Source organism: Platichthys flesus, chromosome 4, assembly GCF_949316205.1.
Source record: "Platichthys flesus chromosome 4, fPlaFle2.1, whole genome shotgun sequence".
Classification (NCBI taxonomy): Eukaryota; Metazoa; Chordata; class Actinopteri; order Pleuronectiformes; family Pleuronectidae; genus Platichthys; species Platichthys flesus.
The window spans coordinates 15,133,814-15,160,338 of record NC_084948.1 but is presented as its reverse complement, the minus strand read 5'-3'; the positions used below and the strand labels follow the sequence as shown (position 1 = coordinate 15,160,338).

At 46.0% G+C, this 26,525-nt stretch overlaps 1 protein-coding gene across 1 annotated transcript in view; it reads right to left on the bottom strand.

The window, feature by feature from the left end:
* Positions 1 to 717: 717 nt before the first annotated feature.
* LOC133952009 (histone-lysine N-methyltransferase MECOM-like) overlaps positions 718 to 26,525 on the bottom strand; it is a 46,927-nt gene continuing 21,119 nt past the window's right edge. The window contains exons 2-4 of the mRNA XM_062386281.1: positions 4,942 to 5,285; positions 4,125 to 4,172; positions 718 to 825 (exon numbers count right to left, since the gene is read on the bottom strand). Coding sequence (XP_062242265.1) covers positions 718 to 825; positions 4,125 to 4,172; positions 4,942 to 5,285 — 500 coding nt within the window. The remainder of the gene's footprint in view (positions 826 to 4,124; positions 4,173 to 4,941; positions 5,286 to 26,525) is intronic.

Below are 26,525 nucleotides of genomic sequence, written 5' to 3'. Positions count from 1 at the left end.
TAGACCCTCACCTGACACATGGTTTGAAAGCTACACTTTTGAAGACAGGTGAAAAACTTGGTATTAGCTCAGCTCCAGCAAAACCATCCTCCCCACCTCCATATCTTCTTTCAGCCCCAACTCCCCCAGCAGTTATCGTCCCCTCAGGTCTCTCAAACTCTACTTGTCTAAACTACTGGTCTCACACAAAGAGCTCAGGAGCGTAGCTGTAATTACAATCAAAGGAGGTATAATTAAAGGATAAACGTTTCCTCGGCGGCACAGTTCTCGTAAGACACAGAAGCACAGTCACTTGTTCGGAACACTCTGTCTACGCGGCGACACATTTCCCTCCTCGCACTATCCGGTCCCACACAACAGACTTTAATGGTCCTTATTGTCTCCTTTACAATTCATTAAGTGCCAACGAGACCCGAGAGTATGCTGTGAACTGTTCCTTCATTATTACACACAGTGTCTCAGTGGCCGCTGCTCTTCTCAAGAGGAGAAAGCAGGTCCCACAATGATGTCAGCGCCAACCGTTGTGTTCGTGCAGCACAATGCTTCTGACATCCGCCATTCACCTCGCCTCCGCAGCCGCGGGACCTTTTTTTTCGACTTTGAGTTTCCCCCAAAAACGATACATGCGCATGTGTACGTGCCCGTGAGAACGTGAAGATGTGTGTCCATTGAGAGGTGTGTGAGTGACAGAGAGGTTCATCCCTAGCGCCTGCCTTTCTAAGCGCTGCTGTGGGCAGGGCCATCTCCGCTGACAGTGGATGGGATGTGGTAGGGGGCTCGGGGATTAAGGGGCTTTTCCCCAGGACTGAGAGTGGCTCTTTCTCCCTGTGACAGAGAGAGGTGACAGGCCGTCAGCGCACAGGGGACAGGCGGACAGCCAGCCAGAGACATCTGCATTCATTCAGGACAGCGGCTTATCCGTCCACAAAAAAATAACGCCCTCTCGAAACGCCCTCCGTCCACACTCTCACACTCTGCCTCGCACGCACAAGAGCGTATGTGCGCACACATGCGACACACAAAACCTTCATTCCAGATTTGAGCTTTCCTAGTGTTCATGTGCAAACTGCGAAAGCAGAAACCACAAACAGAAAGGTCGAAAACATTCCTGTACGATGTTCTCTGTTGTTCCGGCTGTTTATGACCCATCATGGATCTACATCATAAACAGAGGCTCCATATTAGCAACAGGTTTATCGTAAAAGTTTTTGATCGATATGTTGGTGTAATATAAACACACCAACATATAAATTTGTATCACTATATCTTATGAAATGAATAGTTTTCAGCTAACAGTTTAAAGGATGAACTCCTCCAGGTCAGGCATCTGCCTCTCGTCCCTCCATCCTCCCATCCTCTCATGAACAGGAGGCTTCAGGAGACAGGCAGATCCAGGACAGGCCCGGCCCAGCCACCTAATCCTCTACTCCTATTCACCATCACTGCTAATCTCCTGCACCACCTCCCCACCATCACCACTACCGCCAACACTATTGCCTCCACCTCCACCTCGGCCTCTCACTCGAGAGGTGCACAAAGGCCCTAAGCGCCCCTGTCCCGCCCCACTCGCCATCCCACCCCTTCCCGCACCCCTAACCTGCTCCGCCCATCGCCGCTACAGCAGGAGGCACCCTGCTTTCTAAGCCCAGGACCCATAATCCCATGGGGCTGCGAGTTTGGGCGAGTCCAAAGGCTCATTGAGTGTTGGATAACTCTCTCCCGGACTCTAACTCTCCGTCTTATTGTTGCTGCCGCTGAGAAGAGGACAGACACAAATGGAGTTTGAATTTCAATGCGCCTGACGACTCAGAGAGAGAGAGAGAGAGACAGCAGAATGTGGACTGGAGGGCATCCAGGCATTAAGAGTATTTTCAAGCAAAGCCTTGAGAAATGAATATACTGTAGGATACCTCAGGACACATCCTCCTAATTCTGTCACACCAAACTAAGAATAATTATTTATTACAATTCAGGAAATGATCAAATACATTTTGACTAAAATATTTCATACTTCCCCTCTTGTTGTTTAGCATTTCCTGAGCTGTTACATGCTTTTTATATCAGACCATCGTCAGCTTTGTTCTGGTCCTCTGCATCTTCACTGTCCATTTAGTTATTTTAGATGATTTGGATTACCTAAAAAAAAATCTTTATCTCTTTATATTACATATCGATTAATCTTCTACTTCAAACATTTAAATATGAATGAAAAAGTTTCTCAAAGCTACAGTTGGTAATCCCGATAGCAAGAGCAGGCTTCACTTTGAAAATATTCACCCGATACATCCCATCAGCCCTCTCGTCAATGCTATGCCCCCAGAACACATCAACTGGTAGAAGACGACTTTTCTGTAACTCGCTCACAAACTTCTGACTAGTGTCCCTGCTTTAGATTTGAATGTCTTTCCAGCTCAACACTCATGCGCAGTGAGAGCAGGGTGCGAGCAGGCAGGCAGGTCGGTGAGTGACGGACAGGTATGCCAGCCAATCATTTCAATCGGTCCGACGGTTTTATTCATTTGATGACTAAAGAAACAGGATTTCAAAAAAGAAGATAAAAATTGTTCCAAAAACAACTTATCAAAACTAGTTTTGAGTTTTATTTGATACATGAAACATCTAATTTTAATAATTGCATTCATGAACAAATCCTTCACACAAACACACTCTGTCCACATATCCAAACTACACACACACACAGACACACACACAGAGGGAATATGATTGCTGGCACAGTCAGCACTTCACTTCTGCATACGACAGTGTTAGCGGGCGTCTCAGCCTGACAGGCCGCTCACTGCTGCCTCCCTACCTCTTATTTACCAAAGCTATCTTTCCCATAAGTCACCATTCCTCTATTCATAAAACATCGCGAATGCCATAAGTCTCTCTTCCCCTTTATGAATAAAGCCGCCCGAATTTATGGTGATGGTGCAGAGGAGCGGTGGCCTCCCTGGTGACAAACTTCCCCCAGTCTGTCACCACTGGCCTGAGCCGCTCAGGGCCCTCCATCAAACGCTCCAGATGGGAGCGCCACTTTATCGTTCCCCCGGTCGGTGACATCACCTCGCTGCGCCGCACAGAATTGATGATGAAAGCAAACATATCTATCTTAACTCACATTTACCAAATCAATTTTATTTTTACAGACCCTCCGCGGGCTTATTGGCATATTGACGGTTTGCAGTCGGGGGCGGGGGGTGTGAGCGATGGGCGAGGGATGGTAAACGGGTGGGCATGGGAGAGGGGGGGGGCGGGTCAGGAGGGCTTAATGGCATTTACCATATTTAATGCAGAGGGATGTCATCACTGAATATCCATTCTGAATAATGTGGCATTTCATCATAAATTCTTTACAACTTATTTACTTAATGGAAAGAGTTATGGCTCGCTGTCAGGGGGGTAATTAAACATTTTGATACAGTGCTGCCTCGCCAGGATCCCATCTTGGATCCCCCCCCCCCCCCCCCCGCCACTACCCGCACCTCCCAACGCGCCTGCCCCAACATACACCCACGCTCACTTACATCCCAGCTCCTCAGCTTTTTAAATCCATATGATTATTCAAGCTCTCCATTAATTATCCCCAGATTAAAATTCATGAAAACTCTTTTTCCCCCTTTAGCCTTTATTTCTTACCCTGGGAAAAGAAAAAAAAATAACCAAGAAAGCTTGTTGGACTAGCAGTAAATCTCTTTGCAAGAGACAGAGACATTTTATTACGGCTCTCTGTTATGAAAACTGGCAAAATGAAGAGTTTTTCTCTCACTTCCATTTAACAGACCTTCATATATTGCATCTCGCGAGCAGCAGTTGTTAATGAGGGAGACGTTTCCTGGAGAAATGTAGTCCAGGGTGAAAAAGAAAGACATTTATTTTCACTCGGCCTGAGCCAAACCCACTGAGTCAGAGCCGATGGGCTGGAGTAATGCCCTGTGATGCAAAACCAAATGAGCTCCAGTCCAAATCCAAAACTATTTATATGACCAAAATGTTGATACTTTACCAACACGTTCCCAGTCGTCTTTAAAAGTGCAGCATTAAAGTGGACTTAAGGCTTAGGGCGACTCAGGAAAAGAGAGGGAACACTGTTTTGAATGGTCTTTTTCATTTAAACCTGTTACTTTTCGCTTGGTGAACTGCATGGTCAGCGACTCTTCAAGAGCTTGGTTCTGCCACACAAAGGGACAAAGGTCTGGATATGAAGTACTAAATCTTTGCATCCAAATTAGAGAGGATCTATTTGGGGAGACTAAATGAGGCTGATTCTATGCCAGGCCCTTCCTCCTGCTCTATAAAACCCAACCAGCCTGACACTGACGGAGACCGCATCTAACCTTTGACCTTGTCCTGTGACCCTGCCTTCGATTTTTTTTTGTGCCGCCTGACCAATATGTGATTTGCCAATGGCCGCACTGGGTCCCTAACCAGGATGAAGAGGGGATTTATGGCTTTTCATTTTAATTGAGTTAAGAGCACAACCTCGACTGCCTTTCCTTCAGTGGCACTGAGCTAACATTACATCACTGGGCAACCGACGACAACAACAGCTTTGTGGTCACTGGGCTAAATGTGAACATGACGACATGGGAGGAAATAAAAAGAGGACTTGATGTGAATGCTACAGTGTATGTTGGCCAAGGAAAACCCCCCCTGTCAGAACGTGTGCTGCTACTACTGGGGCAGAAAAAAAACATTGTGACTGCAATTTTCATGTTTGTACTTGAACCAAAGCGTAAACTGCTCTGTCACAAGTAGAGCAAATTTCTTTCCCCGAGCTGCCATAAAAAACAAATCCTCAAACCATTGAAGAATATGGTAGCCACTGTACAAATTACATCTTTGATTGATATTCAATTGCAGTACACTTAAAGAAACATTAACTTCTGTGAAGGCAATCATACAAACAGGACACAAACTCTTCATCTATCGTGTTCCTACCTCCCAGCCTTGAGTGGGGTCGCGGAGACAAGGCCTGCGCTCTCCTTCGTATGGTCCAAAGCGCTCCCCGGCGTTTACCTGCCTGCGGCTCCAGATGCCGAGGCCTCCGCCTGGAACCACCGACTCCCTCAGCTCAAAGTCCAGCGGAATGGTCAATTCTTCTGGGCAGAAAAAGCTCGGGTGTTGGAATGACAAGGGGTCCTGAGGCGAAGACTCATCGTCGGAGAGCAGAGGGGACACTGGGTCCTCCACCAGGGCCGAGGAAGGGAGGGGATCGCCATCGGAGCCACACACATCATCTAGGAGGTCGGACGAGTAGAGGGCAAACTCATCATCGCCGTCACCTGTGAGGGACACAGAAAGAGTCTCGATGTGAGGGTGATGCTCAGCAACATCTTTGACATTGTTGGATTATCACAAATTAACGCAGAACAGGTTATGTATCCAACAGAAAAATTTAAGAATGCAGTGATGCAGTGGTTAGCACTGCTGCCTCTCAGAAAGAAGGCTCCAAGTTGGAATCCCAAGTTGGCAAAGGACTTAGAATGATCTGTCTATTTATGTTTTCTCAACTACTCCTGCTTCCTCCCACAGTCCAAAAACATGCAGATTGGGTTTAAATTAAGTAAGACTCTAAATGTATGTAGGTGTTAATGTGAGATGGAATGGTAATGTTGTCTCTGTGATACGAGGACAACCAGTTCCTACTAGACCCTCAAAGGATATGAGTTATAGATAATAAATGGATGGAAACCCCAAAGAAAACAAGAGGTTTATTGTAACTAGGGAGGACTAATGAGTAAAACATACACGTGCATGTATTAACTTGATCCGTTCAAATAAACAGCAGAAGACAGAAGGTTCCTACAGGTTTGAAGAAAGCCGGGTCAGATGTAACAAAGTCTCGATTCTGTTTAGACTGAGCTCGGTAAAGAGCCAGAGATCATGACGGAACTTGTTTCTCACGTCAAATCACTGGATTTGTTCCTGGCATGAGAAACACCCAACAGACGCAATTAAATTCAAGTCAGATTTCAAATAAATGCCAAAAAACAGTCTTTTGGAGTTTTTCTAAAAAACAAACAAACCTACAGCAGCAACACGGCATGTTTTGTTTGAGCTGCTGCTGATTGAGGTGGGTGAGCACGGCCTACTCGGCATTGTGCTGCTCTGACTGTTTTATATTTCCTTTTCCTGAACTCTTTCTCCACTACCGTAGTGAAAACAGAGGGAAGCACTCTGGGGTTAATTGTGAATAGAGTGAAACAGGACATAGAAGTATGACCCTTGAACCCACACTGGCGCTTCTTCAGAGTGGCACACGTGGCTGGTGGGGCTTTATGGTGGAAGAGGGATGGAATAATTCCTCCTGTTGGCATGGTGCACATTAAGAGCAAAGGTGAATTGGTTGAAGAATGTTTGTTTCTGAAATGCAGCTAAAAAGGTGCCAGGAGAGAGCGTTTACATCCGGCAACGTTGATACTCTATTTCGCAATGTTGGGTGACTGAACCAAAACAAAGCAGATGATGTCTTTAAGCAGTGTGGGATCATGGGAGTTTTCCCCTGCTCCCGCATTTCAAATCTTGCTGAGGCGACAAATCATGTTCATGGATGAGTTCATGTATTCGATTTTGGGATCAAATACAATTGATCAATACAAACAGTTGAAGGAAACAACAACTGACTGGCTAACTGGCTAACAGTGTTTTATCCTTTCATTATAGATCAATATTATATTAGAGACGGACGAAGCCACAGGTAAAGTGGATATGATGCAATTCAGGCGACCAAAATGAAATATTCTGTTATCTTAAATAAAGTGGGGATTGCTCTGTTTTGAACATTGTTAGAACGATTTTGGTTCATGTGAGTTCACAAGTCAACAAAATGAAAGGTTGAGTTGTTTTTACAAATATTAATGAAGAAATATCTTTTTTTTTAATTTGCCTTATTGGTTCCTGCTTGGGTCACGACCCGATGACAACATTTCATGGAAATCTAACAGAAGGACAAACAGACGGAAATGAAAATGAATGCCTTGGTTAGTTCCTATACAGACAATCGAAAGGTCATCGCACAAGCAAACTTTCGGGACAAATAAAGACAAGAAGCCAACGGAGAAGCCGGCTAACACGATAGACTGCCAAACAGGTGTCACACGGCGAGACAGATGGACGCTAAAAGCCGGAAATGATCCACAGGAAACCGCCGCTCCCCCAGCGTGCATCTGTGGTGGGCTGTGCCTAACGCAGCCTGACAGGCCAAGGGGAGACGGGTCTCCGCTAATGAGGCTCCACAACCCATCCCTGCACTGACTAACATTCCTGAAGGGCTGCCTGTGTGACACTGTACCGCTGCGCTGTCAGCCGTGGAACCTTTGATCCGCCAAGATACACACACACACGTCTTGCTCACTGGCCATGAAGTAACTGTGCTTCGGATTGACTGAACCGGTCACCGTGATTGGCCACAGGTGGTCATAAACCAACCCGAAAGATTAACTCAAGACCTGGACCCAGTCGCTGAACTATTCAATGTGCACTCTCCCTCGAGCCGTCGCAAACTTTTGAGACGTTACTTGAAGCGCAAGATAAGCCAAGGGCATTGTATGTAAATATCCTCGAGATGTGCGGCTTCCCCTTTGGCAAGGTCACAGCACAATGTCCGGTGAAAAGGAATGCAAAACTGTCAACTACACTATAAGTCCTACATGAGCTGTTTTCCTCTACCACTTAAGAATCATAATTCCCGTCAAATTGTGTGTTTTGCTGCCGGGGAAGAATTCCATGCTTGAACACACTGAGCTGTCTATTACAGATAACTATGTTTTCCGTGTTTTGCACTACACAGTGTGTTTATTGAACCAGATCTAACCTAAGTATTTCTGATAGTCTCTCCCTGCAGCAATACCTGATTACAGTGTCTGTGCAACTATTGTGTTTGACACACACACTGTGTGGGCCCCGTGCGTTCGAGGGGGGGGGGACTCTGCTGAGTCGGGCCGGGGCATGAAACCCAATGTGGCTCTAGGAGTCAACGTAATGATTTTCAGCACAGAGACTGTGTAACCCAGTTATAGTCCTGGATGTGAAGCTTGCCATATGTTGGAGGGACAAGAGCTTTTAAAGGTAACCGTATCCCTCCGTTGCCGTTTCTCCTCTGACATTTCCCCCCTCACGCTGGTCTCCAAGTTTATATTTGATTTAGACCAGAAATTCCCCCGGTCCACTGGACTCAACAAGGGCAGCGCAGCTCATAAACATATACGTTTCTTTAAGGTAAACGTTAGCTGAAAGCAAATATGCTACGTTCAGCGTTTTGAAAATTGTGGTTTTCATGTGCAGATGATTGATAAGTCAAAGAGTGTAGCTCAGCTTAGACGTGTGGAGCAGTGGGGACGCTGCACACAGATGATCGGATCGTGGTGTGTGTGTGTGCGTGTGTGCGTGTGTGTGTGTGTGTGTGTGTGTGGGGGGGTATTTCGGTGCGCCTCAGCCTATCTAAGCAAACAGTCCTGTTTGTTTGTTCAGCAATAGACATTACTTCATCAAAGCTCTAAAAGATTTCTGGGCCGAGGAGGGGAACTCCAGCTGGGAGCAGCAGCATCAAGATTTAAACTGCATTAATAACACAGATGGCATTTCACGATAATACGAGGAAGCAAGTGTAAAAATAAACAAGAAGCACACCATTTTGATGAAGATAGAACTAGAAGAAGAGACAACGCAATTGATTAAGTGCAAAATAATAAGGAAAACAATATTATCTCCTCGTCAAAATCTGTTATTATAATGTGAAAATACATCATGGCCGAGCCGTGCTCACACACTTATCAAATCCCATGTACTTGAATGCCCACGCTTAACGCCAAATTCATTAATTTTTATTAAGAGGGAAAACATTTGTTCCCAGGCCTGCTATCTGCATGGGTGGAATGATTTTCACCTCTGCCACAAGGTGTTGGGCGGACTCATACATCACACGATTACCCCGAGCAGCAAGCAGGGCCGCCATCATCAGGGAGTGAATTAAAGATGATAGAAGGAGCTATTAATCACTGTGACAAAGCCCCTAATGGAGGTGTGACCCAGCCACTGCCAACCGAATGCCATGGGGACGCACCCACGGGACAAATGGATACATATGTTTACAGAGAGGAATAACCTACCTGTGGACACAGTCAAACCGACCCCCCCCCTCTCATTTCGGTGCAATGTCTCCATCCTTATCTCATAGTCCCCATTTTACACTTTGTCCTTATAATTTTTTATGTTACAATTAAGGTCGCCTAAATTGTTCTACATATTTATTTTTATCATTCCAGCCACTTTTATGCGAAAATACATTTTAGATCAAATTTAAATCCTTTAAATCAAGATTGGCCATATTTTAGTTCAAGTATTTGATTTTTTATGTCGTAGTGGATCATGGATTTGTATGATGTTCCAAAAAATGTTAAACCTCAAAGAACCATTTGTAATATTTAAAATACTAAGTTTCAAAGACTGAACTGACGTGTTATTTATGTTCATGCTTCACTACTGCATAATGGTGTATGATGCTGGACAGGTTTTAACACGGTAAGGTGTAAAGTAAGAACATCATTCATCTACTTAGCCCGGGCGCAATTCACAGATCGAGGGGTCTGAAAACCTGACGGATGGGGTCCCACATGGTGAAATATGGAAATGACCTCCTCACCTCACAAGGAGCGGCCCGGGTGCTTATCTCTAGACATCATTTGTTGCCTGTGATAACGGACGAATGGAACGGGGAGGCGTGGTAATACCCTTGTATTACGGGTCAAACATAATCACACTTGATCCCCTCCATTAGTCATCATCCCAATTCTGAAGGTGCACTGTTCATCATACCTTTCTATTTATATCTCCACTGCAGGAAATCGTGAGTGTGTGTTTGTGCCGTTCTGACCATATAAAGAAATGACTCTGCGACAAACGTAATATCCAACAGTTGATATCCCTTTAAGATACCAGAACCACAGGAAGGATTTTGTCATTGGTTTTTGTCTGTTAGAGGGTTTGAACACTACTACTAAACTATCTTCTAAAACTTGAAGGAAGGAGGGGGAATGGGACAAGGAAGGACCCATTCACTTTTGGAGTGGATTAGATGAATTAAAACTGATAAACCCTAAACTTTATTTGGTATTATAGTGAGGAAATAATACAGAGACTTCCATGAAAAAACTGGCATATGTAGAGTGTTATTATCTATGAACCGGTGAAATGTTGTGAAGGATCCAAATTTTGTGAGACAAAAGTATTTTTAGGTAAGGAACCATGGAAATATATGTAATATATGTAATTGGAAATGTCCTTGTTCAAGTGGTTTAGGTTATTTGTTTGACATTCTGAGATTTATACCTTACCACATCGTTCTTTCTTTTGTGTATACATGTGTATATCCAATATGGTGGTTGAGTAGCCTTGGCAGAGGTAAGCACTCTCCGAACAGCTTTTTAAAAAAAAATCTATTGTGTCCAATACACTCTTCCAACTTAGGCATTGTTTGGATAATTCAAAATATGTGTGTACGTGTGTGTGTGTGTGTTTGTGTGTGTTTGTTTTGTTGTAGTCTAGTCGTTTGACTGAAAAATGACAACACCCTCTGGGAGACGTATAGGCGTAGACATCTGGGAGAGACAACTCATTGTGACTCCATTCAGGAGGAAATACAAAATAATCATCTTTCATGTTGGTTAAATTTTCACACTCTCACATGCGGCTGCCAATCAGAACATGGCTGCTGTTGATTTGCTTAGCGATGTTAATTACAGTGCATCAGTTTGTGCCTTAGACTCCCTCAGCAGGGGTGTATAGGCGAGTGTTTGGAGGCCCGAGCCCTCAGGAGAGGCAATAAGCTTCATAATTAACTCTGTCTTTGTGCTTAATGGAGGCCTTAGCGCCACTTCTGGGGAGTCTTTTGGTGCACGGGTCCATTGGGTTGGCTGTGGAAGGGACTGATACAAACTACAAACATCCATACCCTTAGGTGGCTCTATACATGCGAATTTGGCCAATTATGCATAATTTATCCCAAAATGTGGGTTTCTTCCACCAAAAATAATTAAATTGTGAGCAGTGAAATTCCCACATGAAATTGCATGTTTGTCAATGTTGCTGTCTTTGTCATTTTGTCTCTCTCAAACTGTACAACCTCCATTAGAGCAGACACAGTAACAATTACCTTCAGGTCATGGATGAATGACCCAGGCTAACAAAGCCATAGCATCATTTTAAAAGCATAAATGTAGATATATTTCTGTTCTGACATTTAGTATTTGCCTGTTGCTAATTGTCCTTAGATTTAAATTTGCAGTGCTGAAAAATTGCATCAACTTCCATTAGAATTAAAGATACAAACAGGCAACAGTGCAGGTATGTGTAAAATGCCATACATGCAGTTGTATTCACATGCATATGCTCACAAACAGGCGGCCTCATTGCACAAAGTGTTAAAGCACACAGAGACCACAGGGTAACACGAGTCGAGCTCTTAACACAGCCTTAATTAATGAGAGCATTGTCTATCCCCCCCCCCCCCCCCCTTAGTCAACTACTCCCTATTTTAAATGGAAAACACTCCATTAAGGGCTCTGGACCGAGGTACCAATTAACACTGCACAACAAACTGAAACTTAGAGTCGGTCCCTTTCTCTCTCTCTCACACACACACGCACACACACCCTCACACCTAATTAATTAGCATTAGTTGTGATTAATAATGAGGGTCCTTTAATGGTAAATCTGCAGCTCCGATGGCAGGCTGACACAACAAAGGCATCTGTGTGCGCGGCAGGATTTATCTGGGGAGCTGCTCTGGGATTTTAACATGTTTCTCACAGGCCTGACAAATGGCCTATTAATTATCTAATGTTGTCTGACAACAGCCGCTTGATAAAGATGTATGTTTGGACAGGGTGAGGAGGGGAAGATACCGCGGAGGGAGAGAGAGAGGTGTGTTCGAGGGAGAAAGGGAATGGGAGTGTTTGCATAAAAGAAGAAAAATAAGTACGTTGTAGAGTGAGTGGGGACTTGCACTGATTCAGATTGTGAGAGGGACACACGCACACACTTCAGTACATTATTGAAAAATTGTATTCACTCGATGCATTTGCATTAAAAGACAAATTGCATTGTTTCTATTATGCTCCCACTTCTTTTCATCGTGATAATCAATATGAAGGATTAGCGAGCTGCATTTATTTTTAATGAAATGCAAATGAATGACGTCACAGATGAACACAGATGGATGTGCAACACACAAACATGAACACACAATTTATATCCTAAAACCACAATCAATATCATCAACGAGGACGCCTCCACATCAGGCCGACCACTTCATATCATTAAGTCTCTAACAACATAAAGCATATGGGCCAGTCTCTCTCTCTCTCTCTCTCTCTCTCTCTCTCTCTCTCTCTCTCTCTCTCTCTCTCTCTCTCTCTCTCTCTCTCTCTCCCGCCCGCCCATCCGCTCCCTCCATCTCTGCCCCACTCTCTGATTCAATCTCGCTCCCCGACTCTAATTTGTGGAGTTTATTTCCCGCCTGTATGTTGTTGTAGCGAGATGCCAGTTGCCAAAACGATTTTTATGATTGTTTTAGCCCCTGCATTTGGCTTAATGAGATAGGATCCCAGTCCGACGTTAACTCAGGCCTGTCAATTGCAAAGCAAACAGAATAACAACCCGGCGCTCACATTGTTTCTACAAGCTATACATCAACCTTGGGGGGCTTGGAAGGGAGGGCCTCTCCGAATCACACAGTGACCCCGGGATAGAGAAGATGAGAGGAACGAGTGGGGAGGGATTGGGAAAGAATGGGGTGATAGGAGATGAGAGGGGCAAGAAGAAGGGGGATTAAGAGATGGAAGCGGATGTGATTTGATAATAATAGTTTAAATGTGTGAAATCAGAGGGGTACCACAAGAATGATTCGATCAGTGGTAAAATAAGAGATAAGTAGTAATCCTGAACACCAACCGTGTGTGTGTCTGTGAGAGCCTCTCAGTGTTCTGTCCGTCCTTTGAGAAGGAAAATCTTAGTCGTAGCATATGTTCAACATGTCTGATTCAGTGAAATAAGAGTGTGTATCATCTGCATATAGGCTACTCAGACCTTTGAAAGTATTGAATTGTCAGCTTTCAGATATGACGTGACACGTGGAGAGAATGTGCAGAGAAAGGTCATCAATCCCATCATCTCTTCTGTCTTTGCCTCTGATTAAATCCCGACCCAACAACCCCTCCGACATGTCACACATCATAAGGGTTTTGATTTGTTTGTTCTGGTTTACCTGTACCATTCCTTCCGTCCACCTTCCTTTTCCTCTATCTTTTCAGGCAGCAACAACAAACAGCAGCACCGCTCAGAGGTGACACATCAATCGGTAAAATAGATTTGACTATCGTCCCAAAAAAAGAAGAAGAAATAAAACTACAAAAGTAAAGCCGAATGTATACTGCAAAGTGAAACTTGTAACGATACATGTCAATACAAACACGCATAGATGAGCACTCTCTCTCCCTCCCCTGTTCTCTCCCCCTCTTTCATGTCATGGCTAACTGCCATTGGGCCCTAATATAATTATGGCTCACAGTTGTGCACATTTGAGAAATTGATTCCTTTGATGAAATGTGAGCGAGGCAGGTCTGGGCAGAGCAAAGAGAGACATATATCCAGAGTGGTTGCTGCCCCCCCATCAGCCCTGTGGAGGGCCCCCTGGGTACCAAACTGCCGGCTCAGACCGGCCCAGCCCGGCCCGGTCGTTAAAAGAAATGATAGCATATGTGCTTTGTTTAAGTTTGATGTCTTCGTAACGCATTACACAATTAGATTGATTTGACAATTTCCATTATACTTGATAAAATATTTATGTAGGCCTGAGGATGGTGGTTCTTATCAAAGGAGGCGGATCTGCAGCACAGATGGGGACCCTGGTCTGCAGCGAGAAGGCCATCAGTCAGTTAAAAGCTGGGCCATACTGCAGGCAAGCACCAACCTGACTACTTGAGATGCGTGTTTGCAACATTACATTTTTTTTTTTTTTAAAGTCATGTAGCCCAGAAAACGTTCATGTGTTTGACATGATTAATCAGGCGCACCTGATTGAAATCAAATGCACGAAGCCGTACTGTATATCAGCGAATCAATAACCTTGTCCCCGCATGTTTGCATTGTGCACTAAATAAACATCGAGCACGACAGAAAAGAAAAGCCCGGTGGGCATCGAGCGCGTGGTGCCGTTGGCCGCGTTTCCAACTGAAAAGTTTCCATCAAAGATAATTTTTGGCGGTACAAATTTTCGGCTACGGTGAATTGGTTTCAGCTCTGCCTCAGTTGAAAGCTGGGAAGTCAGTGTCGACACCCTGTTTACTGCCATCAGGCCAAATGAGTCCTGTAGCTTAATTTGTCCAATCGCAGGCTTAGATCACACATGATATGACCAACATGTATGTCTAGTGCTCTCACAAGTTATCACACAGCACTTAAGTCCAGATCCAAACTTTTCAACTAAATCCAGATTTTGTCCAAACTTTCTGCATCTATTTTGTACATTAACACGTAAAGCAGCAACGCCAATAATAAATAAACCTGTTTAAATCATAATTTCAGTCCGCTCATGCTCGGGGGTGAGTCTCTGTCACTCTCATTCGCTCTCTCTCTCTCTTCCATACACGGGATATCTCCCTCTCGCTCCCTTTTCTCACCTGTCTCCCCTCTCTCTCTCTCTCTCTCCCCCGCTCCCTCATGCACCCTCTCCACGAACCTCTCAGTGTGCACAGCCAGCCCACATCCATCACAGCCCAGAAATTTAAGGAGCCAAATTGGCCTCATCTGTCTCAATGTTGGATGCAGATGGAGTTTCTTCTGGTGAGGGAGGTGCAGTTAGTCACCCCTGCTGCCCCCACCTCTTCAATCTACTGCCGTAAAGTCAAGCCGGCCCAGCGCCAGTCTCCGCACTATATAAGAGCCACGTTATGAGCCCGGCTGCCGGGACAAAGGGGGCACGGCGGTGAAGTGACCACTACACTGACCACACACACTCCCTGCTTCATTCAGTTTTCTCTCAATCACATTTTTCTTCCTTTTTTATTTTCCATCTAGCTTTCATTCTCACTCACTACTCTCGCTAATGCGTACTCATATTGCCAATACACACACACACACACACAGACACACACACACACACACAGACACACACACACACACACACACATACACACATACACACAAGCGGAGGTGGCCGTAGTGCAGCCTGCAGTAAAGCAGCCTGGTCAGACCTGCCTCGTTAATAAAGGCCCTAAATGAGGCGGCATGCATAAAACATGAAGCGCGGCGTGCTGCCGTAATGAACTGCTGCTCCATAATTGCATCTCAGAGCCGTAAAATGAAGACAAAATATTTGAAGAGGGATTCTGTCACCTCTCTGCAGATGCAACACTAATCACAGGCGTTCGGCGGGGCCCTTGGGGTCTCCCCCTGACAGAGAGCAGGGGCTAAACGCCCAGGGCGGCGACATTGGCAACACCCTCCAACTAATGGGACATAATTGAATAATTGCTGATTACAATATAGGGGGAGAGTTAATAGTAAAACAGTGTCCAGTGTGTTGATTGAAATGATCCCACTGGGAGGAGGAATATGATAATATTCCCCTGGAAAGGATAACAAATACATTTATATTTCTACTATACCTAACACCTACTGGGGAATGATTTCATTAATCTAAGGGTCAGTTTATTGCCTGACATTATTTTTAAGGGATAACAGATGAGATGGTGCAAAAGCTGGAATACAAAAGTGGTCGTACCTGTTAAGGGAACCAGGTGGATGAATATATTAGAATAATTCAGCCAGACAATCTGTTATTCACGGGAAACTAAACTGAACCGGGAAAGTTATGCAAGTGTTTGAGATTATATGTTGATTTACTGTGAAATGCATTGTAAATGTATGAAATAGAATAAATTAAATAAAGAACAGAATACGAAACAGAAACCAAAGAGAAATGCCTGAAAGACTCACACACACACACACACACACACACATACACACACACACACACACAAACAAGGAGTGACAAGCCCAGAGACAAGCGGGCCTCAGGATGAGAGATTGAAGTCCCACCCAGGGGTGTCACCCAGACAGTTAGAGAGTTGCTGTAGTGACAGGGTGGCCGCGGTGACATAATGAAGGTGCTGTGGTTGTCACAGGGGGTCAGTGGTGATCACACCGCCCGGCCGAGGGGGGCGAGCGACACGTGTAATGAATCCCACCAATGACAAATGGCCCTCAAGTCTGGGTTGAGGCATCTGACAAACTCGAGACTCATCACTTGGGCCCCTTAGACACACACACACACACACACACACACACACACACACACACACACACACACACATATACATCCTCACATACAAACAAACACAAACACACACAGAAGGCGAGGGAGATACATATGCAATCTCTGAATTTGACAGTGTTCAATCAAGGAACATTTCGTTTGTCCACCTCTTTTAAAAAGCTTCTTCTTGTAAATTAACTTCTAGACCTTTAAAAAGCTTTGGATCCCATTTTCTCCAGTTCATTTAATAAATCTTTTCTCTCACCTCTCAGCAGCCTCTTGAACAGATGCCGCAAAGGTGCGCTTGATTTTTTGCTATTTTGACTTTGTCCCATGCACAATAGGCCACATTGATTCACAAACCGCCCCTATAGTGTTTGAATTCATTGAGCAAATACTCTGTAAAAACTGCCTGATAAAGATTCAGGAGAGCAGCTGCTGATACTCTTTTAAAAAGCTGATTTTAATCAGAAGCAATGTCTGTGTTTGCTTAAGAAAGAAAAACAACTAACTATTGGCAAGCAGGAGAATTTGGGACAAGCGGGCCACCTACTATCAACCCTGACATCTTCCATTTAATACTCTCGGATATGAATGGACTTTGTCTGAGGGGTTGCTTTTCCGCTCTCGGGGTCTGCTCGCCTTGAACGCTACCACAGCAGCAGGCCAATCCCACCTTAACTTTGTTACAGAACTTGTTACGTACAATGATGTCCGTGGCTGCGGAGACTTTCCAAAACCACAGTGTGACATGTGGAATGGACCCGGGCACGGAGAGGTCCCGGAGAGGATGTTTGTTTAATGATTGTTGGACGGCTAACATTCAAGCCCCGCGCCCCAAGCAACAAAATCCCCCTCGGAGCACTGAAGCTGTTTATGTTATTTGTTATGGATGTCAATTTCCCTCTATTTTAGGGGGTGGGTTAACTGGACAATATAGTGGGGTGGCTCTCGTGTATGTGGGATTGTTGCCTCCCCTCTGCAGAACTGCACCACCCTGCATGAACGTCTGGACATAAACCGTGTGTGGTCACTGTCAAGAGCTGCTTGTATTTAACATTTAATGATTAAACCTGGTGATTCAAGACGGTATTACATTATAGTTCATGATATGAAAATGCATATCATGAAATGGTAAGAAAGAGCAAAAGCATGCAGACTAATGAATTAATGCATTTACAATCTCAAACGCACTTTATCTAAAATCGTTCTTTTATTTCGCATTATTCACACTGATCTCTCGTATAGGATAGAGTGTGTGTGTGTGTGTGTGTGTGTGTGTAGGGACTGGACACAAATTGAGACTGACAACTGCAAAATGACAGTGAGATTGAGGTGGGAATGCCGAAGGACAAGGAGGGACAGAAAGGAACATGACAGTAACAGCAACTCAGATTAGATTAGAGATCGCACACACTTGCACACGTGCACACGCACACCATACGAAGCATATCACAGATCCTACTCTGCGCTCAGTGGGGTAGATGGGAAATGCGGTCCTGTAAGGAGTGCTCAGTGTCACTCAGACGGATGAGGGGATCACAGAAATCCCCCCCCCCCCCCCCTTGTTTCTCCTTCTTAATTCAAACAAACAGGGTCTTTAAGCAGAGCCACATGGCTTCCCCTAATGACTGACATCTTGTTTAAGAACCGTCCATAGTGACCTGGATTGAATTTAAATAGTTGGTGTTTATTTCACAATTTGCTGCCAATATTCACCGATGCAAAATTCCAAAGTGCTTGAGTGACTCGAGACTGTTGACTTCATGCGTTTTCTCTCCCTTCGGTTTTCCTGCTTTGGACATATTTGGAGTGGCATGGCTGCGGAATTAATGACAGATTTCCTGAACATGAACACGTTGTGCTTAAAGTAAAACAGATCATCAGGAGACCTCTGGTGCTGGCGCATTTGATCTGACATTATTTCTACAAGTGGATTATAATCATTGGTCGGTCTATACATGGTTTGTATATTTCTAAAACTGCATCTCTTTATATTTGACAACTTCATTGATTGAAAGCTAACGTTTGATTATCTCGGACATCTCATCAGATCTGGGCGACTTCCTTTCAGAATGATGATGTTTGACAATGTATAAAGTTTCAACACATTTTTTGAAAAGCGTTACATCAAATCCTAAAGAGGCAACAATAGGCACGTGGCTGCGTGTGATGCAAGTGCACCCTCCATCGTAGAAGAAGAAAAAACTTTTTTTTTTTTCCATAAGAACTGTATTGACTGGGGAAATAAAGCAATTACAAATCACAACTGCACAAAGATTAAACTTCTTTGGAGCCACTTGATACATCGACAATCCAGTATAAGGAGCCAGAATGGAGAGCATCCCCCAAAGACATTAAAGCATTGCAGCCAATTAATAACTGGCTCATTTTAACCTGCTGCATGCACTCCTGCAGCCAAAAAAATCAATCAGGGTCCACTTTTTTTTCTTCATATTGACGGACTGCAAAGAGTGGAGGGACGCTAACTCTAAACTAACAATGCCGGAGCCATGTACATAGATGGAAATCAATTGTAATTAAAACTGAACAAGTGTTCCGCTTTATACACTCAAAGAGCGTGTTGGTCATTAAATACATTTTCATCAGTTATCAGTTAAAAGTCCACAGCTCCTGCCTCCTCTGGGACGGCGCTCAATGCCTCCACGCCCGCGTTTGCAAATTCAGCCGCGCTCGCTTTGCAATCAAACGGCGGCGAAATCGCGCATCAAACGCTTTACTGTTATGCGTCACTCTCCGAAATGATCCGTATTAGAAGCACTTAATTAAACTTTCAAATTCAAATGTACTAATCAGTTTGCGGCAGAGCGGGCGCTTGTTTTTCCCCACATGAAACGCCTCGGCTGGCCAGCCCCGGCCCGCCGCCTGCTCATTAACATGAAGGTGTGATTTGCATTTCCTGATGGACTGTTCCAGTTTTTAATATCCCTCTTTCCGCTCCGACATCAATCACGGAGGAGGGAGGCCACCATAGGCCACCGTCAACCCTCCAAATCTGCCACAAAACAAATATTACAAGAGTTCACTAATTTGGAGATCAAACGGCCACTTGTCCATTATATAATTGAAATGAAGGCGGAGTGTTGCACTTCTGAAGAGCGCCGTAATTACCAGCTGTTAATTGCACACTTGTGGTGTCTCACTTTTAATTAAAAAGAGCGGCTGGCTCGTCGCTGGACGATAAGCAGCGGTGGCGAGGCCGCGGTCTAATCAACAAAGCGGGAGGAATTTGTTTCTGCTGCGGCCAGCAGTGGGCCGCAGAAATCTTCAAATAACCCGGGGAGATTAAAATGTGTCCATTAGGAGCAGTCAGGTTTTATTCGGGGTGGCAGGAGCGAGGTGCATTTGAAGTCGCCCCGCTGCAGAGTCCTCAGCGCGGCGCGGCTGGGGGTGCGGCTCTAATCAGCCCGCTGCTGGCCCTGGGCGCTCAAGTGGAGGAATTGGACCCCCGCTGGTGGTGAGCGGAGGAGAGGAGGGAAGGAGAGAGAGAAGGATGGAGGGAGGGAGGGTGCAAATGAGGGAGTGGGGGAGGAAAAGCAACCCCCCCCCCCCCCATCACTCTGCCTTTCCTCCTGTTCTCTCACTTTCTCTTTTCCTGAGCCTGCTACTCGACTTTTTTTTTTTTTCGTGACCGGCGCGACAACGAGCCAAAGAAACGTCCTTAAACCATACGTCTCTGGCCTCTCCAAATCGGCCATTTTCTCTGCAGAATTAGTCACCGTGAAAAACCGCCTCGCAATCTGCACAAGCGTGAGACATCTCACTCCAGGATGTGTCAGCGCCCTCAGACAATACACAAACAACCTCAGGTCCTTCTTGGACAGACCGGAGAGAGCCCTTCCACCTATTTCACGACCTTTTTGAACCGTGGCAGCACAGTGTAAACCAAAGTAGAAAAGGACACATCTTATGTACTTGATAGTCCCAGCGTGTGGCTATAACTCAACACGGTGTTTATATGAAAGAGACAGTCACCTTGGTCAGCAGCTCTGGGCCGCTGCCAGGCCTCCAAACGCCCGGCGCGCTCACATACAGTCCACGACTAGAGCAGAGTGCGATAACCTCATCCACCCTTACTCTGACCCCTCCGCTCCCTCGCTGATAAAACTGTCTGCCAGGAAGTGTCCTTCACTACACTTCCTCCCTCTCATGCTCAATCAACACCTGTCAGCGCGGCGATGTGAACGCAGCGCGTGAAGAGCCTCCTGCACATCCCAGAGAAACCCCGGAGATCCCTCGTGATGGCTGCTGCTTCTTGGACAAACAAAAAAAAACAAAAAACGACATAGGACAATGCAATTTTGTCCGGTTCCAAATGTGGAGAAATAAGGATCCGATAAGTAATAACAGAATCGCCAGGGGGGCTTCCCAGATTCCCCCCAGAGTGTCGCAACTGTTTCAGATAAAGGGCTCCGGGTTTATCTGAGGAAACAGTCGCTGGGGCGAGGATGGTCTGGCCTCACTGACAGATTAGTCCAGCCTAGGCCCACTTCCTGCCCGCTGAGGACACTAATTAGAAGGAAGGACTGACACCACAATGAGAGCTGACAGTTGAGTGCACTTAGCTCGGCTTCGCACAATCTCACCACTGTATGAGTACACCACGTTCGCCCGGCTCGCTTATCTGATGTGACTAAAGTTAACCTGGATGTTGTTTGCACAGAAAGAGTGCGAGGGCAGTCCTGAGAAAACTGCGAGGGCGCTGATTTATCAGTGGAAGCATGTGAAGTGTTTTATTTGAAATATTATCAACCTCTCCCCCTCCCCCCCCCCTCTCCTCGACCTCTTTCTCTCTTCGCCCCGCTCTAGAAACACACACACACACACGCACACACACACACACACACACACACGCACACACACACACACACACACACACACACACACACACACACACCGATGGAGACAAAAGTCATTGTGAGCCCGGCCATTTCCCAGTGTTAATGACATCCTGTTTACAAACACGTCGAGCGGTGTCGCAGGGGTCACGGCCGCTCACACCCTCACGTTCTGTCTGTCTGAGTCTTATATCTTATCCTTCTATTCAAATGACCTTTGGCCTAATGGAGCATTCGACAGGACTACCCCTTGGGAAAAAGGAATATGAACACTCCGAAAGGATGTAGCTCACTTGGCAACGCTGAGCTACAACAAACTGCAAACAGAGGCACGTACGTGCATGAAGCACAATGCAAGAATAAGTGGGAAAACACTTTGCACACTCACATACACACACACCTGGGCTACTCTTAAACACACACACACACACAAACACTCACATGCACACACAAATATAAGCACACACACACTCACAAGCATGGCGATTGCTCCAAACCCTAAAATCACCAAATGAAGGAAAAAATGTGCTTTTACCCAAAGGGGCAAATTTACAGTGCAGTTAGACATGCTTGCATGTAATAGGCTGAGCTTTTTTACAACACCAGCCTGAGCTGAGCCATTGTTTTATTTTGAGAGGTGCTGGCTGTTATTGGATTGTTTTACACTAGCCTGGAGAGTTTTATTCCAGAGGCGCCCTGTGTGGCGAGGAGTGCGTTCGACTGAGTCACACGGAGCGAGGGACCGAGAGGCAGAGAGAGAGAGAGACACATGTGTGGTACTGTAGTCTCGTAAAACAACATCAGGAGACTGTGTTTGTGTGTGTTGTGGCTACTGAGCTTCTGTTGGTGTTTACTCATCAGGAAGCTAATGTCTCCGCCCGCTGAGGGCCAGCAGGGGTCCTCAGGTACCTCACGCTGCCAAGCTCCACCAATGAAACCAGTGCTGCTAGATATTTTAACATTGTCTTGGGCAATATCTCAAGAAGTTCTACTTTTCAAACTAGTCTTATTTGAAGTTAATCAAATGCAGCACAATTGCCAGCATTACTAGCTAATTAAAGCTGTTTATAGATGTGAACTCAACACAGGACTGAGTGGTGATTTTCTCCAGAGTTTGCCTCTCGCACACAAACGTGCGATGAGATGATGACACAACAACACACAGATCTCCGGAGCGCTCGGGTGGCGCAGCAGGCGGAGGCAGGACGTAACACATTTACATTGTTACACACCGGCGTCTCTCCACATCTCCGTCGGCGTCTCCTACGTGTATATGGCAACACAGAGATCCTCCGGAGGATCTCCTGCTGTTTCTTCACATGGTCTCAGACAGACAGTGAGCGGAGCTTTTACTAGGGGGCTCCTGGGAGAAACTCCTGATAATGTCTGGAGATTCACAATCAGTGCTTGTCCGAAAAGCAGCTCTAGTGAAGCAATGTTATGCATAATATTGGATAATGTGGATTCTCCTGCAGCACACTTTACATGCTCACTGTTGAGCACAGAGCAATTAAATCCTTCCCAGTCAAACTGCTCCGTGTCCGAATCTGCCTGTGAGGCGAGCGATGCACGCCGATGTGAAAGTGGAAAAGTGGGCATTTTCGAGAGGGGGGGGGGGGGGGGGGGGGGGCTCTCTGCGGCCGTGCCAGTGGGCGGAGCAATACGTCAGCACGGGTCATATGCCACAATGTGCCTGTCAGTCCACGGGACATCCCAGAGGAGAAGGGTAAGAGGCAACCCCACCCCCCCCACCCCCACCAACCTTGCCCATCCATCATCGTGACACCGCAAGCTGTGGTCCTGGGAAACCCACCGCTGGCCAGTCGCTCCGGACCAGAGCTGGAAGGGGAAAGGGGAGACGGGACTCGCCATCCATTAAAAACACATTGTTTTGTTTATTATAACTAGTTAATGAGGTTGAAGTAAAGACTGGCTTTGTTTTTCAAACACTTCCAGCGGGGATTTGGAGGCAGTCGGCCCCGTTGCTGGGCTCGAGCAAAGCATCTCATAAGGGCCTGGGTGTTTTATAATGGATGTCTATAGATTTTATGAGAGTGGGGTTGGCCATGTTCGGAGTCAGATCCTTGGTTCTTGTAAAATGAATCATTTTTAGGGCTTTTTTTTTTCATTTGCTGAGCTCAGACTTTTTTCATTCTATTCTTCTGCTTGCCACCATGTCTTTCTTTTCTCCAAAACACATTTTCTACCAGCCCCCGGTTCACGGATCCAACAGAACTCCTGTTTTTGACTCCACAGCCAACATCAACAACAGACATGATTGTTCAACGATGGCCGGGTAGCAACTGGGGTACCCCTGTGTCAATCTTTTGAACCAATCAGAGGGCCGGGATAAATGTTTAAAGCTAAAAGAAAACAAAAGACATATTGCATCATTCGTCAGTGGGAACTTCTGATCCATGGATGATGTGTTTTTACAAAGGTAAAAAAAAAAAAAGGAGAAAAGTAAGCAAGAAGACTATTTCTCTGAAGGCCGGGAGTGAGAAGTAGCGTGCGTTAGCAGCATCGGTGGTTTGTGGAGCCAGAGGCCCTCCTGTCTCCCTGTCTGGTGGAGATATGAGAGAGGGCCCACTCCCTGTCCGGCCGCAGCAGGGGCCCAGGCTGCCCGCTGACATGCCTACTTTAATTGTTAGTATTAAATCACTTGCACTTTAAATCAAGATGCTATCTGCCGGGCGTTAAAATGTGCAAACGGTAGCAAGTGTGCGCTACTTCCAATGTGAAACACCCACAACCTTTTTCATCCGTAACTCTCACCCACAGCGAGATGCAGTCCGATTAGACAAACACTCACACATGGGCACACACACAAAAACAATGGAGTCCTGTATTGCACTGATTGTCGGCGGAGTGGACAGACGGGCGATCAACCCCACCCCGACTGCGGGCCACACGTCAGTTACTGAGCGCACCGCACCACCAGCCACACCACGGGCTGTTTGCTTTAGGAAGGCAGCTCGGAGCCAATTAAAATACACTTAGAGTCGTGTCCGACTTGTGTTTGGAAAGATAATATATGTCCAGTCCACACGGTGTGAGCGAGCGGGTGAGAGGGAGGCGCTCTCCGTCATTGTCTCAGAACGCGCCGCGTCGTTATCGCGCTGACAAGATACTTATCGGGACTTAAAGCTGAAGCAGAAACATGGGCCTGCACCTGATTGCATTCTTCCATCCCCTCCAGACAATAATATTATCTTTGATTTCGTGGTTTACCAGATGTATACGCTGCCTTAAAAAACGATCTGCCTTCAGTTCAGGATTGCAGGGCCGCTCCGTGGATGTTATATCCTCTGTAGTCTGCAGTAACCAGGCTGAGAGGGTGACTGAAAACATTTATCATCAGAAATTAGTAGCCTAATACACAAATGTGAAACATATGGGCCCGCCGTTAAACTTGGAAAAGCATAAAGAGGCGGCGGGAGAATATGCAGGCAGTGAGAGAGTAATGACACACAGACACACACACACACACACACACACACACACATGTGCAGGGAATCAGAGGGCAGAGGGTGCTGATATGAGTGGTGGTGAGTGGCGAGCAGAGACGGGAGCTCCATGTCTGTTCAGTGTGTTTTAAGAGTGTTTAAATGAGTGAAAAGTCAGTTATGGCTTCCAGATGGGGGCCGGCTTGATCCGGATCATTTTGACAGGCCCGGACTTTGATGTGCTCCTGCCTATTACTGACATTACAGGGAGACATGCGTATTTCTCCCTAATCACTTCCAACTCCTCCACACCAGTCCCCGCGCGTATGGCCTGCACCGGCACAGCCACACCAGCACTTTGCAGCATGGAGGCTGTTTCTGCTTGAGCATGAAGAAGCTGCAGTGGGTTGTTTCTTGTGCAATCCACCAACAATCTATCGCAAGCCATTCATCTAATCGGCTTCACGATTGGTGCGATTTGGACACGCAATACATTCAGTGTAAGTAAAAGTGGAATAAACAGGCAAACAGCGTTCTGCCGCCGTCGGGGGGGCGGGGGCTATCTCACTAGTGGCCAGTCTGAGGACCGAGTTGAACGTGTGGTCTTCTACGTCCTCAGATAAAGCAGTGGTCACCAAATGCTTGACACCGCAGTTCAAAAATCAAATTCAGTTACAAAGCAAATTCAGTTTTACTCTATGAAATCATTTGAGTATAAAATCTTCATTGCAGATGAACCAGGTAGGATGAACACAAACTTTCCTTCCGCACCATAGACTGTTTATAAAAAGCTCTGCAGACAAAGCAATATAAAAGTAACAGTATATTGTAGAACGGTTTGAGGAGGACTCACCAATGGCATGGAATCATTTACCCGAGTATTTCTGGAGCATTAACACAGGCCGAGTTTTGAAACCGGCAAGGTTTAGAACAGGCAGGGCTACTAGTGTGAAAAAACTTTGTGGCCTACCAGCATCTCCTATATCAGTCTGGGTGTGTGAGTGTGAGACATTCACTTGCCTCAGGTAAAATAAGCAGTCAAATTAGCAGCACTAATGTAAACAGTCCTACCAGAGCCCGCGGTGACCCAGCACGTCTGCGTTTGTGCTCAGGTTTTATTTCAGCCCGACTTTCAACGTTTTTTTAATGACAAACTTCTGAGAGGACAAGAGAGGAGAGTATAATGGCTTCATTTATACTGAGGGGAGCCGTCCCTTGGAAACATCCATCTTGTCAAGGCGGCAGGTTAAATATAGGCCAGACAGACAGACAGACAGACAGACAGACAGACAGACAGAAGGGAATAATTCCTCCACTTCCCTCTCCACCCACACTCCCCAGTAAGCCCAGTGGAAGTCATTTATCAGGCACCGCAGAGAAGAGGACCAAAGGGGAAAGGCAGCACTACACTAGTGCCCACTAATAACTCAGTGACCCCCCCCCCATCTCAAAGACCACCCCACTGCTAGTCCTCGCAAGTCTCCCGTTCTCCTCTTCTTCCTCATCCCCTAGTTTTGTGGAGAGGGATGAAGAGCAGAGGAGTGAATCAGGCCGATGTTCCCCCGCTTTATCTCCCAGAGGCAGGGGAATGCCAAGGGGCCTGCGCTTTGGAATCCGCTGTTTTGTCTGTCTCTCTGGGAGAGCTGGGCTGAGTCCACTTGGGGTAGCACAGGGAGGTATTCAGAGGGAAGTCTGGAGGGCCCTTGAGCTGACAATGGTGCAGCCGGGGGACAAAGTTGGCCCTCGATGGGGGCTCTGTGGAGAGGTGCAGGTGTCTGAGGTGAAGAACGGTCTCTCAGGCCTGACCCACTTATCTCCAGTAGTCTTCTCTTCTCTTCTACGTACATAGGTCTGTGTAACTTACATGTGGAATCGGGTACAGAGACGTTGGTCGTCTGATTCCAG